Source organism: Pan troglodytes, chromosome 15, assembly GCF_028858775.2.
Source record: "Pan troglodytes isolate AG18354 chromosome 15, NHGRI_mPanTro3-v2.0_pri, whole genome shotgun sequence".
Taxonomy (NCBI): Eukaryota; Metazoa; Chordata; class Mammalia; order Primates; family Hominidae; genus Pan; species Pan troglodytes.
Window position 1 is genome coordinate 53,145,025 of NC_072413.2, and position 19,888 is coordinate 53,164,912.

Below are 19,888 nucleotides of genomic sequence, written 5' to 3' on the forward strand. Positions count from 1 at the left end.
CAACAGGGAATTCCGATTAAGTCGGTCCCCTGCTGGCTCACTGATCTGCAGATGGGGATGTGGCATTAGTTGGTCTAATCAGGCCAAAGGGAAGGACATAACTCTAACTGCCACTAGCAGCCATCTTATGACCCCAAAAAGACCCAGCCATAGAAGAGAAGCCGACATCAAGGATAACAGAATGAACTAGGAATAGAAAGTTGGACCTTGATGTCATCACTGAGCTATTGATTATATAGTACCTGAAATCACTTTGATAACTTGTGAAATAATAAATTTCCTTATTGTTAAGCCAGTTTGAGTTCATTGCTTGTTTGGGTAATTCAAATAAGCCATGTAGGCAAAAGAAATATACATAAACTAGGGTTTTCTAATGGCCCAGGGCCATGAACAGCTGTAAGTTTTCGAAACAATTCAGTGATACATCTTATTAAAGACATTTACTGACATTGTCTTATTATGATCTGCTTTATTTTTGAGAGCAAAATATTGTTGTGTTGCATATTGCTTTGTATAAACTGTAAATCTTGGGTTTCTTTGTACCAATCTTTTAAATGTTCATGTGACTGATATGTTATATGATATGATTTTTTTCAAAAGAAAAAAGCATTTCCTTAATGGCTCTTGGCCATGCCAATGGGAAAATAAAAACAAAAAGGCAAGGATTTAATGCGCACCTCTAATGATTGAACTGTTTGAAACCGCAGCATGTCAAACTGACTTCGGAATCCAAAAAGCTCATCTAAAGAAATTCAGAATACTCTGGAATATGTAATACCCAAAGCTGTTCAACGTCAACAAATTTAGGAGTTCAAACTAAGAATAAAGTGTAAAAAGATGCAAATATTTCTGTCACAGGTTAATATTTCAATTAAACTAAAGAATGTTTATAAGTGCTAATAAGTATACTTAGCCTTAAGCTTATTCCTTTTAAACAAGAGAGGCAAGGCACAGTACATTTTTTATTCTGTGTTGAAAATGTACAAAATATCCCCACTTCCCTTGAGAAAGAGTGTATCTAAAATACACTTTGATGAACACAGAATATTAAAACATTATATGCTATAGAAGTGAACACAAATACATTTTCTTCAAAATTTCAATAGTCTAAGGAATATATAAGCATTGATAATATGAAGGAAAATGTTTGGATTTATTTTTAAATTCAAAATTCTCCTGGTTGTAGAGGTGAAAAACTAATCAGGTTACCACCAAAAGAAATGTGTCTGGCATGTTCTTGATGTCTCCTCTCCAGCTGAGTAAATGGATTACTGCAGTTTAGACCTGGCTGGAGAACAAATCCAGAGAAGTCAGTAAAGTATCCATCAAGAGTTTCACCAATTAATTCTTCAACATTCTATAGTGGATTAATTAATAACAAAAATAAACCGGGTGCGGTGGTGCACACCTGTAGTCCCAGCTACTCGGGAGGCTGAGGTGGTAGGATCACTTGAACCCAGGACTTCAAGACCAGCCTGAGCAACATAGCAAGATCCCACCTCAAAAACAAACAAACAAGAAACACGTAAACATTTTCCCTATATAACAATAAAATTATAAACAACAATGATTATGCTACTTTCCAGTAGATCTTATTTCAAATGTATATTACAGTTTTTTTTATTGGAAAGGTATATTCAGAATGTATGTACAAAAATGTGAATAATATGTAAATGGACTCAAGCAGTGTATGCAGAATGAATAAAACTGAGGCTGTATCTTAAGCCATTTACATAGATTCCATAAATCCTAAACCATATAATAGCACTTAATAGACCTTTTAATATTGTGTGATCCTGCTGGGATCTTTTTACTCCCTCAAGCCCTGCTTCAAGTTCAAATTATGCTACTGGGGCAACCAATAATTTGGGTCTAAAATAGACATCTAAATACTAATATTTACAGAAGTGAAAAAAATATCAGACTAAATGATAAGGTATTAAGATTTAACAATGAGAACATATAAGATAATTGTGATGTACTCTTAATCACATTACTATTAAAATATTACGATTTCGTAATCTCTGGATTTACTTATAACAACATACATTCTCAGAATCAATCATTCAGGGTTCGATCTGGGAACAGGGTTAAATCAGGTTTACATAAGTTGGCTTTATGCTGAAAGCCCTGATCCTCTAGGTCTCAGTTTATGATTAAAGAAGGCTAAAACCAAGAAAGAATGGTACGTGGGTCACAGTAACACATTTCATTCTGCTCCTGAGACACAGGGCAGCCCAGAGCGTGACCACAAAAAAGGCAGCTTTGAAAAATAATGAAAGACAAGATATACAAGGGTCTTTAAGGAATTTGTGGCTTATGAAAGCTAAGTATTTGCCAGGTTTCATGAAGTTCACTAAAACTGTGGTTGTTTGATCCTATACTTGCTTTATGAATGAATTTCTCATATTCTGAGATTAAAGAAGAATAAAACCAAGACCGTTTTCTGATCTATTCTAGTAATTAGTCCTGGAAAATTCCAAGGTAAGGCTGTAACCACAGGTGTAAACCATAAGAATCACTTGATGAAGAAAAAAATGACAAATCCCTAACTCCAGATCATTGAAATAAAAATATCGGCCAAGCACGGTGGCTCACGCCTGTAATCCCAGCACTTTGAGAATCTGGGGGCGGGCGGGGGGGGGGGGGGGCATCACCTGAGGTCAGAAGTTCGAGACCAGCCTGGCCAACATGGTGAAACCCCTCATCTCTACTAAAAAATACAAAAATTAGCCAGGTGTGGTGGCAAGCACCTGTAATCCCAGCTACTCAGGAGGCTGAGGCAGGAGAATCACTTGAACCCAGGAGGCAGAGGTTACAGTGGGCCAAGATCACACCATTGTACCCCAGCCTGGGTGCAAGAGTGAAACTCTGTCTCAAAAAAAAAAAAAAAAAGTCTGGGATGGGGCTGAAACCAATGCTATATATATAAACAGCAGGAAAGAGAGCACTATTTAATTCGTGCCATAGTGCCAGTATCAAAGGTATGAATCAGACAGCTCTACCTAATGTGGAATTTACAGTTAATAAGGAATTTTATTCCTGAAGTTATATTTTTGGAATGCATTCATATTATACCCTGAATAAGAGATGAAATGTAAACACTGTATGCCTATGTGCATCTGTACCTATATATAAATTAACATGAGAGAGATAAGAGCTTTTACAGAAGGCTTCACAAAAGGGCTGTTTGAACTAGATTTAGAGGCAAGAGGTCACCAGAAGTAAAAGCAGGGAAGTAGCCACTAAAATAGCAGGACATAAATAACCAATGATGACTGAAGGTGGGATAGACATTATTTCCCCAGAAGGGCAGAAACTTTGCCTTATATTTTTCTTGAATCACTTAGAAATATATTCAGATATTCAAGTACCCAGTTTGTCAGAGCAAATTTGATAGAAAAACCATATAGAAAAACATATCTTCAGGGTTAATATTAAAACATACTATATTTTAAAGTATATAAACACCAAATTTTTCTTCATTCTGTGAAAAATGAATAGTGAGTAAGCAAAACAATGACAAGATATACATTTTAAGCCTTGTACACAAATAGAAAAGCAATATTCATTTTATAAAACAAATCTAGAATATAAAGGGACTTGTCAAGTTGGAAAACTTACTGAATCAAGAAGGTGGCATTCAGTAGTGAGACTTTTATTATCAAATAGTTCTGAAAAACAACAACAAAAAACTTCTTAAAGAATATTCTCACATTCGAGGGCTGTTAGAAATGGACAAAGCCATGAAAAATATGAAAAGTTCCACATATCAAATGCTAAGACAAAAATATAGACCCCTACGCTATAATGTTTTTTGAAAGTAGTTAAATTCTTATCCTTAACTTTGGTATAAAAGGAGTCTTCTGTAAACAAATCTCATGCTTGTAACATTAAAGGTACCCAGAAAATGCTGATGAAGAACAGCTGGAGGACATTAAATGTCTGGCCAAGGTTAAAACCTTTTGTTTTACCATAGGCCCCAGTTAGACCAGCTACAGACTAACTGATGAAAATGGCAGGTGAAACTGGCACACATTATAACAAAAATATAGGAGCCATTTCCTATTGCAGAACCATCACAACAATATAGGTAGAACTAGGCAGTAGGGAAGAAAAATAGGATATTTTGAAGAAAGACTTGGGGATATGTGTTGAAAAGGAGAACTAAAAAAAAAGCCCAGGCTGGCCAATGTGGTGAAACTCTGTCTCTACTAAAAATAAAAAAATTAGCTAGGCGCGGTGGTACATGTGTAGGAGAATCGCCTCAACCTGGGAGGTGGAGGTTGCAGTGAGCTGAGATCACACGACTGCACTCCAGCCTGGGCAACAGAGTGAGACCCCATCTCAAAAAAAAAAAAAAAAATCTTGAGGGAATTGTTCTAATTCAGGGTCTTCACTAACAATGAAGGATCCTCAATAGTTAGATCTAATGTAAAATGGACCTTATAAGATAATTTATACCTTAATCCAAGTTCATTTCTTTAATAAAGCCTCGTTTAAATATATTTTAAATATCTCACCTGACTGAGAAATTTTAGTTTCCCCTTCTTCTAAGATGCTATTTTGTGAAGCTGTATTTTTTTCAGGGCTACTCATCAAAACATCCTGTGATGTAATTGAAGAATTCAGTTCCATTCCTTCCACAACATCTGAAATTCCTTCTTTTTTGTTAGTATTAATATCATCTGCTACTCCACCAGCAAGAAGAGGCAAACTCATTCTCTCACTGGGTAAACAATCCACCTTCAAGTCTGTCTTATTTACAACCTAGAAGTAAAAATGGCATTATATTTAATTATCAATTTAATTACTTGGAACAAATTTTAAAAGTCTTGTTGCTATTAAATACAAGAAAAACAGAAGGATGACATCCCGGACACAGGCTTAAGAACATTATAAATCCTACTATCCTGCTTCTTCAACAATTAGTTCAGATAATATTATAGAAATACTATGATTGAAGGCAAGTTTCTCAGCAAGTACCTATACTCTAGCTCAGGGACTGGCAAACATTTTCTGTAAAAGATCAAATAGTAAATATTTTAGGTTTGTGAGTCACAGGGTCTCTGTCATAAGTACTCAACTCTACCACTGTATTGCAAAAGCAGCCAGATAGAATACGTAAACAAATGTGTGGCTATTACAATAAAATATGATTTGTAAAAATAGGGGCCAAAGTTTGCTGATTTCTGCTCTAGTTCACTGGTTCCATATTCATTCTGATATGAGTTGAAGAATACAAAATGACACTATGGTTTTAAACAACCCAAATGTCATTGAAACAAGAACCACCATTCTACATGACTGATTTAGATTTCCAACGGAAATTCTGGGGATGCTTTACAAAGTTACTTTCTATAATGATATAAACATGACATACTGGGCTATCTAACCACACTGGAATTGTACTTACATGGTTTTCTTCAATTAAATTTGGTAATCCAGGACACTGAGCATCTTCTATGCTGCTCCTAAAGAAGAAAAAAAGCAGCATTACACTCATAAACATATTGTTATTGTTTCACTTGTATTTTGAGTCTTTCCTTTAATGATGGCAATTAGTTTAGGGAATGGATCAAACATGGAGCCTGGTGCAAGATCAGGCCTGATCCAGATAGATTAGTTTTGGACTATAGCTACTGCAGGACGGCCTTACAAACTAAATGCATTCTTCCCCAGAAAGCTCACAAGTCTGTTACCATGGTGGTCAGTCAGGCTCAGGTGGCTCTACCAGCAATACTCTGAATCTCAGCCAAATCCAGAGCTATATATTAAAGAAAAGTCAAAAAGAAGGTGACTTCTGGAGACAGAAGCAACAATTCAATTATTGTCTAGCTGGAGTTAGCTACATTTACTCATTACTTGTTAATCCAGGTACCTGCTAAGAAACTTGACTTCAATCATACTATTTCTATAATTTTATCTGAAAGTTCAAAAAGCGGAACAGGAGTTACAATGTTCTTAAGTCTGCTGCTTGTTAACAAGTAAATGTAGCTAACTCCAGCTAGACAATAATTGAGTTAGAATACAAGGTATTCTAATCCTGAAGTTACTAGCTTGTATCTTATTAGAAATATCTGTTTTGGCCAGGCGCCTTGGCTCACGCCTGTAATCCCAGCACTTGGGAGGCAGCGGCGGGTGGATCACGAGGTCAGGAGATTGAGACCATCCTGGCTAACATGGTGAAACCCCGTCTCTACTAAAAATACAAAAAATTAGCTGGGTGTGGTGACATGCGCCTGTAGTCCCAGCTACTTGGGAGGCTGAGGCAGGAGAATCACTTGAACCTGGGAGGCGGAGGTTGCAGTGAGCCGAGGTAGTGCCACTGCACTCCAGCCTCAGCAACAGAGCGACACTCCATCTCAAAAAAAAAAAAAAATTTATCTCCACTTCTTTCAAGTTACTTTTTAAAAAAGATATGCTCTATTTTTCTAGAGTCCAGCTTTACTTTGCCTTTATTACACAAAGTTGCTTATTTGTATGATGCCCTTTGAGGATGTTTTGGGGAATCCAAAACATTTTTAAAGAGTACTTATGACTCAAATGCAATTATGAATCTTCTTAGCAAACAATAGTAAACTACAAGATATACAAAGTAGGCCGGGCATGGTGGCTCACGCCTGTAATCCCAGCACTTTGGGAGGCCAAGGCTGGCAGATCATGAGGTCAAGAGATCAAGACCATCCTGGCCAATATAGTGAAACCCCGTCTCTACTAAAAATACAAAAATTAGCTGGGCGTGGTGGCGCGTGTCTGTAGTCCTAACTACTCGGGAGGTTGAGGCAGAAGAATCGCTTGAACCCAGGAGGCAGAGGTTGCAGTAAGCCGAAATCGTACCACTGCACTCCAGCCTAGGCAACAGAGTGAGGCTCCACCTCCAAAAAACAAACAAAAAAATCTAGAAGCATATCTAGCCCATAACAGTTGTTCAGTACACATTAACTCCCCCACCTTCAATATGCTCTGCCATCTGTCAAGAAAACAATCTCAAGGTACTTTCTACAAAGCCTGGTAAAAAGTGTCTATCTCTCAACCACCTTGGGGAGGCATTAGCACTGCTGCTTTGTAGATGATGAAAATGAAGCTAAAGAGAATTAATTACTTGCCCCAAAGTTGCATAGCTAGTAAGTCACAGAGCTCTTCTCAGCTCAGAACTGTTGAGCACCAAAGTTGTAGTATGTTTAGCACCAAAGGATACCATATTGCTTCTTTTCTTCTTAGTGCTGCAGAATTTACCCAACTAAACGTGACCATTTAGTATCCTGAAACCTTAAGCTTTAGTTTCCTCATTTATAAAAAGGGAGTACTGCCTATAGGTTGCAGGGTCATTATGAAATTAAAAATATATGTCTGGCACCTTTTACCATCTTAACAATCTGAAATGGTATTTAGTATCAGCAACTGTTAAACTCTTATTAACATGTTAAAGAAATACCTGCTTTCAGGAATACTCAAAAACAAAGTCTTCTTCACATGTTCACTTTTCGTATTCTGAGGACCGGCATTTTCTGGTGATGTAGTTTGTTGTGGAATGCCCATCTCATTTCTACTCTGAGATACAGCTTTGCTGACAGACTTAGGTGTTCCAAGTCTTTGAGAAGGGCCTTCAGAAGAGACAGAAAGTCCTAGAAGATGAGAGAAATCACCTCAATACCAAATAGTTCTTTTGCTTTTCATTATAACTAGGAATATGGTGAAAATCCTACCAATTAGCCTCTTTCTCCTGTCAAATAATGTCTGTTAAAGACAAATGCCTGGGACTTTCTGTTAAAGATAGTATTTAAATGCATATTAGATGCTGCTTCCTTTTGACATCCCACTACTTTTACATGAACAGAGAGAATTTTGTTGTTGTTGTTGTTGAGACAGAGTCTTACACTGTCACCCAGGCTGGAGTGCAGTGGTGTGATCTCTCGGCTCACTGCAACCTCCGCCTCCCAGCTTCAAGTGATTCTCTTGCCTCAGCCTCCCCAGTAGCTGGGACTACAGATGCATGCCACCACGCCTGGCTAATTTTTGTATTTTTAGTAGAGATGAGGTTTCACCATGTTGGCCAGGCTGGTCTCGAACTCCTGACCTCAGGTGATCCACCTGCCTCAGATTCCCAAAGTGCTGGGATTACAGGTGTGAGCCACTGCGCCAGGCCTGAACAGAGATAACCTTTTTTTTTGTTTTTGTTTTTTTAGAGATGGAGTTTCATTCTTGTTGCCCAGGCTGGAGTGTAATGGCATGATCTTGGCTCACTGCAACCTCTGCCTCCTGGGTTCAAGTGATTCTCCTGCCTCAGCCTCCCGAGTAGCTGGGATTACAGGCACCCGCCACCACGCCTGGCTAATTTTTTGTATTTTTAGTAGAGATGAGGTTTCACCATGTTGGCCAGGCTGGTCTCGAACTCCTGACCTCAGGTGATCCACCTGCCTCAGCCTCCCAAAGTACTGGGATTACAGGTGTGAGCCACCGTGCCTGGACAGAGATAATCTTAACAAGCAGAACTCTACAAGGACAAAGGAAACTAAAGAAGAGATAGCAACATAACAACATTTTGGAAGCTATAATGTAGATTGTTGAGTGGGACTTAGCAGACTCAAGAAAACTAATTCTAAGCCACCAATCAAGAAAAATGAATTGGCCGGGCACGGTGGCTCATGCCTGTGATCCCAGCACTTTGGGAGGCTGAGGCAGATGGATCACGGGGCCAGAAGATCGAGACCATCCTGGCTAACATGGTAAAACCCCATCTCTACTAAAAAAATACCAAAAAATCAGCCGGGTGTGGTGGCAGGCGCCTGTAGTCCCAGCTACTCGGGAGGCTGAGGTAGGAGAATGGCGTGAACCCAGGAGGCGGAGCTTGCAGTGTGCTGAGATCGCGCCACTGCACTCCAGCCTGGGCAATAGAGTGAGACTCTGCCTCAAAAAAAAAAAAAAGAAAAGAAAAAGAAAAATGAGAATCAACCCAATTTCTACCACATAACCCCTCAAAAGAACTGGTGGCTCCAAGTATCTCTGCAAGTGGAGATGAAAATGGAGCTAAACACAGAAGGAATGGCTCAAAGTCAGTTTAAACAAGAAGAGCTCAGATTCCTTTCCTCATTCTGCACAGCAAAGCAACTGTCATCACCCACCCCCATCACCAAAAACAGAAGGGTCTCTGGTTTAGAGGATACCAGATACAGTTGAGAGACAGGGTACTACATGGGAAATAAGTGAATATTTACACATAATGTGTTGAGACACTTAGCTTTCTTCCCCTACATGGCTCCTGAAAGACTGGCAGCCAGAATGATACCTTCCAGGAAGCAGATGGAAAGCATCTTCTCTGGGGAATCTGAGTAGACTATGAGAAAAGTCTTAAATGCAGTGATGTGTAGGTTCCCAGCATAATGGCCCCGCTAACAGAAGGGCCCCGAAAGTAAAGGTCCTACCCATATGCAGAGAGTTTCCAGTCAGCTTTTTAGTGCCCTATTCTTAACCATGTGTAGGCAGTGAGAGATCACCAGATTCCCGAGGAAAGCCTCTAAATACAAGAGACAGAAACCAAAAACAACTAGATGAAAGTACCCTGAAACAAATACTGTCTATAGTGGATGAAGAAAACATAAAAGCTATCATTAATATCCTTGGAAAGATAAAACAATACACTGATGAAACAAGTGCAGAATGTTATAAAATGAACATTTGGAGAGTAAGAAAGGGCCTTGGGAATTAAAAACATGATAGCCGGCATGAAAGTTGAGGAAATCTCCAGGAAGTAGAAGAAAACAGTAAGCACAGGAAAAGTCTACCAGAAGAAAAATGTGTTTTCGAAAAAGATCAAACCTTGTCAAGAGAGATGGTGGTAAACAACAAATCTCCAGTAAGACTCCAGTAAGTCTAAAAGACTCCAGTAAGAACTGAAAGTAGTTGCTTCTAGGGATTGGCAAATGGAATGAGAAGGGCTTCTTCAGGGACTACTGTTTTGTAATTACCCTCATATCAACTATGTGCTCTGTAACTAAAACTCAATTTTAAATGACCAATTTTTGCCATAAACCTTTATCTCCCTATCTATAAGGACTGAGTTGAGTATATGAAAGAACAGAATGATGAGCTTATAGCTGTAAAAACCACGAAGATCCTTGACAAGTAGTAGAATGGGGTCATGTTATTAGCAGTAGTGGGAGATTCCTGGGTATCCAGGGAGTGTAGCTGCTTAAAGGAAACAAAAGTACACCAGATTTGATACCTAAACTAACAAGAATATTATAATATACTTGAGGATCACTATAAATATCAGATAGCAGGTATTAGAGAACAATTTAGGTTTACTTTGAAAAAACTTCCTGGTGGACATCTATGGCTTATAAATAAATAATTTCAATTGAGATAAATTCAATTCAAGAAAAATAGTCTGTGAAAAAAAAGCTATGACAAACACTTAGAAAATCACAAAAAAATGATTTCCTGAAGTATTAAAAACTGCTTTTACTGGAATATTTTTAAACTGGAAAATTAGTACGTTTACTGCCTTTCAAAAAGATCTGAGCAAAAGTTTTAATACAAATGCAAATAAAACCAAATCCACTTTGCATAAACTTCCTTTTATTTTTTAGAGATGGAGTCTTGCTCTGTCACTCAGGCTAGAGTGCAGGGGCACAATCATAGCTCGCTGTAACCTTGAACTCCTGGGCTCAAGTGATCCTCCTGCCCCAGCCTCCCAAGTAGGTGGGACTACAGGCATGTAGTGCCAGGCTCGGTTAATATTTTATTTTTTTGTAGAGAGGGGATCTCACTAAATTGCCCAGGCTGGTCTCAAACTCTTAGCTTCAAGTGATCCTCCTGCCTTGGTCTCTCAAAGTACTGAGATTATAGGCATGAACCAACACACACAGCACATAAGCTTCATTTTAAAGCACAGCTAGACAAGTGTGATAGCTGGATGCTCAAGTTTCCTTTGCATTATAAATTCTAACCGAACTTCTAACTGACCTGAAGAAAATCAATTTACTTCTTCATGCTTCCGTCATTTCTCTTACCTCTTGGGATCCTGTGACCTTTCTCATAGACTGTAGGGTTACATGGTAATTACATTACAGATGTGAAATCACTTAGAAAGTAGAAAAGCAATCTTAGAAGACTTATCGCACTTAAACTAATCTGATCATACCCATCAAAATGTGATTTACAGTGTTTGTGAGCGAGCATAGTCTATTTTCTAAAAATCACAGAAAAACTTATGTCTCTTCATGTAAAAACTATTTTTCACCTTACACAAGCCCCCATCTATCCCAAATATTTCTCTTGTCTCAGGAAAAACAAAAAAAATAAAAAATCAAAAACAACTAACCTGAGAATGATTTAACAGGACTTTCAACTCTGAAAAATCCAGCATCGAACACTATTTTATCAACTTCCTTTGGTATCACAGAAACTGCTGTTTCAGCACATTCTTCCTGCCTAATTCTCTCTCTCATTGCATTTTTTATGGCAGCTAGGCGATTTCTTGCTGCAATTCTTCCAGCATCATCCTGTTTTGGTTTACTTGCTATACCTGAGACAACTTTTTTCTGCAAAGAGAAACTAACATAGTAAAGCTGCCCATTACCATCTTATAAGAAAAACACACAACAAACACAAATTCATCACTTAAAAATTTAATTTTTAAAAATAAAGTATACATAAAATATTTCACATTCATCATATATTTATCAAGTTCCTAGTATGTGCTAAAAAGTAAAAAGGTAAAGGACAGAGTTGCTGCCCTCAAGGAGTTTGCAGCTTAGTAGAAGATCTGGGAAGAACAGTAAGAAGGATAAATGTCCTGTTAGAAATAAATTTAGGGGACATCCTTTAGATTATAACCATGACACCCCCCACAAAAAAAAGAAAAAGCAAAAAAAGTAAATAAAAAAAAAGTAAAACATTAAAAGAAAATAAATAAGGATGACACCTAAACCAATCTTCAGGCATCAGGAAAGGTTGTAGGAAGTAGCACCTATGCTGAAACCATATTTCATCAAACTAAAAGATGGGGTGAGGCAAGGGCGAGAGAAATGTTTCCAAAGCCAGAAATGAAACAAAGCAAAGTGGAGTTAAACAACAGCTAGATTATAATAATAATCACCTGCATGTAATGGTCTTAAGAAAGTCACATTTACACAGAGGACAAGGGAATAGAGAGTTACTGGTAATTTTTAAGCAGAAGATTAACATCAAGCTGGTGTTTTAGAAAGATCACTCAGACTAAGGAGTAAGAGATGAAAAAAGTGGACAGATTCAAGAGATATTTGAAAGGTAGAATTGAGAGGACTTACTCATCTATTGGATGTGTGTGGGGTGGAGATGGTGAAATAAAGCAAGCAAAGGATATTGCTCAAAAGGATATCTCAAAAGAGATATTGAGACTTCTATCTTGAACACCTGGTGGGATGGTAACAGCATTATGAGACAGGGCAACATTGGTGTGTGTGGAGATGCTGTCAGTTTGGGATATATTGATTTTTAAGGTATATTGAGTCATGATATATAGAATTAGAGCTTAGTAAGTGTGGTCTGCAATAAAGACTTGAGAATCATCACAGGTTGGGTAAGATTGCACAGGAAAATTACGGAAGGAAAGAAGAGAGTAGAGGTAGGAATTCTAAATATCAAAAACATTTAAGGGATAAATGGAAAACAAATATGCAAACATGACTGAAGAATAGGCAAAGAAGAAGGAAATATAATTTCAAAAACAAGGAGGTAGGCCAGGTACAGTGGCTCACGACTGTAATCCCCGCACTTTGGGAGGCTGAGGCAGGAGGATCACTTGAGGCCAGGAGTTCCAGACCAGCCTGGCCAACATGGAGAAACACCAGCTCCACTAAAAATACAAAAAATTAGCTGGGCAAGGTGGCACATGCCTGTAGTCCCAGCTACTCAGGAGGCTGAGGTGGGAGATTGCTTGAACCTGGGAGGCAGAGGTTACAGTGAGCCAAGATTGTGCCACTGCACTCCAGCCTGGGCCACACACCTAGACTCTATCTCAAAAAATAAATAAAATACAAAAATAAAAATACAAGAAAAAAAGTTAGCTGGGCGTGGTGGCACACGCCTGTAATCCCAGCTACTTGGGAGGCTGAGACATGAGAACAGCTTGAACCTGGGAGGCAGAGGTTGCAGTGAGCCGAGATGGCGCCACTGTACTCCAGCCTGGGCAACACAGGAAGACTCTATATATATTAAAAAAAAAAAAGTAGACCATATTTAATACTGCAGAAAGGTTAGATTTATTTACTATTATTTTTTTATTTTTGAGAGAGTCTTGATGTGTCGCCCAGGCTGGAGTGCAGTGGCATGATCTCGGTTCAATGTAACCTCTGCCTCCCGGGTTCAAGTGATTCTCCTACCCCAGCCTCCTGAGTAGCTGGGATTACAGGCGCCCGCCACCATGCCTGGCTAATTTTTTATTTTTAGTAGAAACAGGGTACACCATGCTGGCCAGGCTGGTCTCGAACTGACCTCAAGTGATCTGCCTGCTTCAGCCTCCCAAAGTGCTGGGATTACAGGCTTAAGCCACCACGCCTGGCCTAGAAGAGTTAGATTTTAAAATTAAGTACCTAATAACTTAAGCAACTAGTGGATTAATAATTTAGATAACTATTCTAAAGTTATAGAGGGGGTAAAACTGAATTGCAATGAGTTGGAGAAATAAAGGAACAAAAATAATAGAGTATAGAAAACATTTTAGGATGCTTGTCAGTGACTGGATAGAAAGAGAAAAAATGGGGGTGTACAAGTAATTAAAGGGAGAAGCAGACACCACAGGTTTCTTTGTTTTAATGTAAACAATGATAAGACACTTAAACATGTTTAAAGACTGATGGAAAAAAGGGAGGAAAGGAAAACAAGACTAACTGATGGAATGAGGGATTAATAAATAAGAGGTAGTAGGGAGTGGTATCCAAGTATAGTATAAAAGGTTAGCTTTGTTTGATAATCTTAAAGGTAGCCTATAAAATAAAGTAGGAGAGAGACACCTGGTGATAACAGGCAGAATTACAAATCTCTATAGGACACAGCCATGATCTGCATCACTGATGATATTAATATTTCCAGGACTAAATCCTTAATAAGAAATATCCACAGTAGCTTTAATAATGAAGTAGCATCCTTCACTATTTAGTAGTTTTGAAATCCATTCAATCAATTTAGTCACTGTCCTCAGGGTCCTTGTCATGAGACTTTATTAGTAAAAAAAAATTTTTTTTTTTTTTTTTTTTGAGACTGAGTTTTGCTCTTGTTGCCCAGGCTGGAATGCAATGGCGTGATCTCAGCTCACCACAACCTCTGCCTCCCAGGGTCAAGTGATTCTCCTGCCTCAGCCTCCTGAGTAGCTGGGATTACAGGCATGCGCTACCTCGCCCAGCTAATTTTTGTATTTTTAGTAGAGATGGGGTTTCTCCACGATGGTCAGGCTGGTCTCGAACTCCCGACCTCAGGTGATCTGCCTGCCTCAGCCGCCCAAAGTGCTGGGATTATAGACGTGAACCACTGCGCCTGGCCTAGTAAAATATTTTTTAAGGCCGAGCGCAGTGGCTCATGCCTGTAATCCCAGCACTTTGGAGGCCGAGTTCAAGAATCACTTGAACTCAGGAGTCAGAGGTTGTGGTGAACCAAGGTCACGCCACTGCACTCCAGCCTGGGCAAAAAGAGCCAAACTCTGTCTCAAAAAAAAAAAATACAAGAATTTTTTTAAAATAAGGTTTAAAAAACAATACTTTAACAAGTTAAACTCTTAAGATAGGATTCAAGACAGTTTTTATTTGGATTACATAGTATAATAAAATACCAATCTAGACAACCTGAGTTTATAACTACAGGCATTTTTCTCATATCATAAAGAAAAACTGACAATGCTTAGTTTGAAAAGTGTCCACCCAAACCAAAAACTTTGAATTCAAAAACATTACTAGAAAGATAATTACTAGAAACAAGAACAAAATCTATCATGTTAACAAAGCACAAGAATAACAGCATCCATTTCATACGACTGTTGTAAGGATTAATATATATAAAGTAATTGGAATAATATTTGACACATACTAAGCATTATATAAGTTACCTACTACTATTACTATTATAACAAAATGTGTAAGTACAGTTTAAAGAATAAAACCTTTAGGCCGGGCACGGTGGCTCATGCCTGTAATCCCAGCACTTTGGGAGGCCGAGGTGGGTGGATCATGAGGTCAGGAGATGGAGACCATCCTGGCTAACACAGTGAAACCCCGTCTCTACTAAAAATACAAAAAATTAGCCGGGTGTGGTGGCTGGCGCCTGTATTCCCAGCTACTTGGGAGGCTGAGGCAGGAGAATGGCGTGAACTCGGGAGGCGGAGCTGGCAGTGAGCTGAGATCATGCCACTGTACTGCAGCCTTGGTGATAGAGCGGGATTCCATCTCAAAAAAAAAAAAAAAAAAAAAAAAAGAAGAAGAAGAATAAAACCAACACTCATATATCCAGTATGTGGTAACTTAGAAGCCCTCTGGGTACCCCAATTCAATCACAGCCCCTCCTTTCTTCTCTCTAGACATAACTATCCTAAATTTTATGTTGATCGATTTCCTTGCTCTTTCTTCAAAGGCAATCAAGTACACTGTAAGTAGTATAAAGACTTAACTTTGTAAAATGATGAGAAATCTAAACCTAAATGTTTTTAAAACTTAAAAACAAGAAATAGAAGAATCTATATTAGAAATTTGGATGTATGTATAACAGTTCCTTAACTAAAAAAAAAAAAAAAAATTGGATATAAAACCCACAAACTTACCCTAAAGACATTTTTGTTCATATTATGATTCATATTATTATTGACTTGCCACCCAGATTCCTCAAGTTTGATCAGATTGTTGAATTTGTGGATTACATCTTCTATCTGTTAATAAAGCACAAGTTTACCAGATTAATGCTAGCCATATTAAAGTTATAAACGAATGAGCTGAAGACTAAAAAAAAATTAAAAATAGTGATTCAGAAATGATGAGTTATTAAAACTGGACTGAGTCATTCTCAATTTAGTGTTCAAATAATTTTTATGGTAAAGTTTTTCATTATCTTTCGTCTTACAAACCTCCAAAATCTACATAAAGAATATCATACATGAATAACTCTCCTAGATTATTTTTGACTAAAATGCTAAAATGGTAGAAAAGATATCCTAAATGTTGTTTCTTAAATTACACAATGTGAACACAATCTAATTTTTTTTTTATTTATCCATTCCTCCACTGAAGGACATCTTGGTTGCTTCCATGTTTTGGCAATTATGAATAAAGCTGCTATATTGCTAAAAACATCCGTGTGCAGGTTTTTATATGGACATAAGTTTTCAACTCATTTGGAGCGCAATTGCTAGATCGTATGGTAGGAGTATGTTTAGTTTTGCGAGTGACTGCCAAACTGTCTTCTAAAGTGGATATAACATTTTGCATTCCCATAGGCAATGAATGGAAAGTTCATATTGCTCCATACCCTCCCCAGCATTTGCTGTTGGCAGTGTTTTGAATTTTCACTGTTCCCTAGTAGGTATGTGGTAGTATCTCACTGTTGTTTTGATTTGTAGTTCACTAATGACATATGATGTTGAGCATCTTTTCATATGCGTATTTGCCATCTGTATATCTTCTATGGTGAGGTAACTGTTCAGGTCTTTTGCCCATTTTTAATTGGGTTGTTCGTTTCCTTATTGCTGGGTTTTAAGAGCTCTTTGTATCTTTTGGATAACAGTCTTTTATCAGATACATCTTTTGCAAATATTTTCTCCCAATCTGTGCCTTGTCTTCTCATTTTCTTGACATAATCTCATTTTAAAAGATACAAGTGTATTTAATAGGATGGAAATATAATCCCCATCTTTCTGATACTTCCAGTCTCCTACGAAGAGTTAGCCACTGACAACAGTTTGGTAACCATGCTTTTAGTCTCCATGCTATGCACTTATACATACATATCCTCTTAGCTTTGCTTTCCCTTAAAAATATGCAAATGTCTCTGGGCACTGTGGCATATGCCTATAATCCAAGCTACTTGGTAGGCTGAGGCAGGGGGATTGCTTGAACCCAGAAGGTCGAGACTAGCCTGGGCGACAAGGCAAGACTCCATCTCAAAGGAAAAAAAAAAGTAAATGTCAAAATGACTCAGAATTACACTCATGACCAACTGATTTTCAACAAAGGTGCCAATACAATTCAGCGGGGAAAAGACAGTCTTTTCAACAAACAGTGCTGGGAAAATTGGTTATCCATAAGCAAAAAGATGAATTTAGACTCACAATCTCATACCGTATACAAAAACTAACCAAATGGATCATAGACTTAACTGTAAGTACTAAAACCGTAAGACTGTTAGGAGAAAACAAAGGAGAAAATCTTTGTGACTTGTGGTTAGGTAAGAGTTCTTAGATGTGGTGTCAAAATCACAACATAAAAGAAAAAAAAAAAACTGGCCGGGTGCAGTGGCACACCCCTGTAATCCCAGCACTTTGGGAGGCAGAGGCAGGTGGATCACTTGAGGTCAGGAGTTCAAGACCAGCCCGGCCAACGTGGTGAAACCTCATCTCTACTAAAAATACAAAAATTAGCCAGGCATGGTGGCATGCACCTGTAATCCCAGCTATTCGGGAGGCTGAGGCATGAGAACTGCTTGAACCCGGAAGGCAGAGGCTGCAGTGAGCCGAGATCATGCCACTGCACTCTAGCCTGGGCGACAGAGTGAGACTCCGTCTCAAAAAAAAAAAAAAAAAAAGGAGAAATTTGATAAATTTAACTTTAAAATAAAAATATTTGCACTTCAAAACATGCCATTAAGAGGATTAAAAGTCAAGCTACAAACTCAAAGAATATTTGCAAATAATATTTCTCATAAGGGACTTTTATCCAGAATACATAAAGAATACTTAAAACTCAATAATAAAGACAATCAAATTTAAAAATGGGTGCAAAAGATTTACACAGACATCTCAGTAGAAGATACATGAATGGCGAATAAGCTCACAAAAAGATACTTAATATCATTACTCATTAGAGAAATTCAAATCAAAACTACAATGAGGTCAGGCATGGTGACACCTGTAATCCTAGCATTTTGGGAGGCTGAGAAGGGTGGATCACTTGAGCTCAGGAGTAAGACCTGGCCACTTGGGTAACATGATGAGACCCCACCTCTACAAAAAAACACAAAAATTAGCCAGTCATGGTGGCACATGCCTGTAGTCTCAGCAACTTGGGAGGCTGAAGCAGGAGGGTTGTTTGAGCCCAGGAAGTGGAGGTTGCAGTGAGGTGAGATTGTGCCAATGCACTCCAGCCTGGGTTGACAGAGCGAGACCCTGACTCAAAAAACAAACAAAAGAACCCAAAAAAACCCTACAATGAGATACCTCATACCCACTAGGATGGCTATGCAACAATTCCCCCTTATCTTCAAAGAATCTGTTCCAAGACCCTCAGGGGATGCCTGAAATGCAGATAGTACTGAACCCTATATATATGTTTTTTCCTATTCATACATACCTATGATAAAGTTTCATTTATAAATTAGGCATAGACATCAGCAATGATAATCAACAATAAAATAGAACAATTATAACAATATTCCATAATAAGTTATATGAATGTGGTCTCTCCTCCCTGCCAAATATCTTATTGTACTATACCTCAGGTAACTAAAACCACAGAAAGCAAGACTGCTGATAAGGGGGGACTACTATAATAAAAAAGACAATAAGTATTAGTGAGGATATCGAAAAACAGAACACTCATACATTGTTGGTGGGACTGTAAAATGGTATAATCACTTTGGAAAATAGTTTGGGCAGTTTCTTAAAAAGTCAAACATAAATTTACAATATGACCTACCAATATCTAGGTATCTGCCCAAGAGAAATTTAAAAAGATACATCCACACTAAGATTTGTGTGGAAATATTCACAGGTTATTCATAATCACCAAAAAGTGGAAGCAATTTAAATGACCATCAATTGGTGAATAGTGATATATCCATACAATGGAATACTACTCAGCAGTAAAAAGGTGTGAAGTACACAAGGCAAGCTACAATATGGATAAAACTCAGAAAGATGCTAAGTGAAAGAAGCCAGATGCAAAAGACCACCATAAGGTATGATTCTATTTATATGAAATATCCCAAAAAAGGCAAATCTACAGAGACAGTAAGTAGATTAGTGGTTGCCTAGGTCTAGGAGTAGAAATGGGGATTGACTGCAAACAGGCAGGAGGCATCTTTTTATACTGATGAAAATGTTCTGGCTGGGTGTACTGGCTCACACCTGTAATCCCAGCACTTTGGGAGGCCGAGGCGGGTGGATCACTTGAGGTCAGGAGTTTAAGACCAGCCTGACCAACATGGTGAAACCCCGTCTCTACTAAAAATACAAAATTAGCCAGGCGTGGTGGCACATGACTGTAATCCCAGCTACTTGGGAGACTGAGGCAGGAGAATCGCTTGAACTCAGGAGGCACAGGATGCAGTAAACTGAGATTGTGCCATTGCACTCCAGTCTGGGCAACAAGAGTGAAACTCCATCTCAAAAAAAAAATACATATATATATTCTAAATTTGGATTGTGGTGATGGTTGCATAACTCTGTAAATTTACTAAAAATGATTGAACTGTACATTTCAAATGAATAAATTTTATCATATGTAAATTATACCTCATATAGCTCTTTTGTGTTAAAAAAAAAAAAAAAAAAGTGCCCCAATGGCCAACTTGAAGTGGCTCCCACTAAGCCAAAGCTGGGAAATGAGCATCAGTCAAGATAATGACTATAGGCCGGGCACAGTGGCTCACACCTGTAATCCCAGCACTTTGGGGGCCGAGGCAGGCAGGTCACTTGAGGTCAGGAGTTTAA

The 19,888-nt window shown here is 38.3% G+C and overlaps 1 protein-coding gene across 4 annotated transcripts in view; it reads right to left on the minus strand.

Annotated features, from left to right (window-relative positions):
- Positions 1-948: 948 nt before the first annotated feature.
- The window catches only part of DLGAP5 (DLG associated protein 5), a 43,624-nt gene continuing 24,684 nt past the window's right edge, over positions 949-19,888 (minus strand). For 2 of the 4 annotated variants that reach the window (XM_009427656.5, XM_054665679.2), the window contains 8 exons: positions 15,791-15,895; positions 11,327-11,546; positions 7,439-7,628; positions 5,417-5,474; positions 4,524-4,770; positions 3,625-3,674; positions 1,409-1,499; positions 949-1,288 (listed from right to left, as the gene is read on the minus strand). In XM_009427656.5, the coding sequence (XP_009425931.5) occupies positions 1,269-1,288; positions 1,409-1,499; positions 3,625-3,674; positions 4,524-4,770; positions 5,417-5,474; positions 7,439-7,628; positions 11,327-11,546; positions 15,791-15,895 (981 nt within the window). In that variant the 3' untranslated portion in view covers positions 949-1,268. 4 annotated transcript variants of the gene reach the window in all.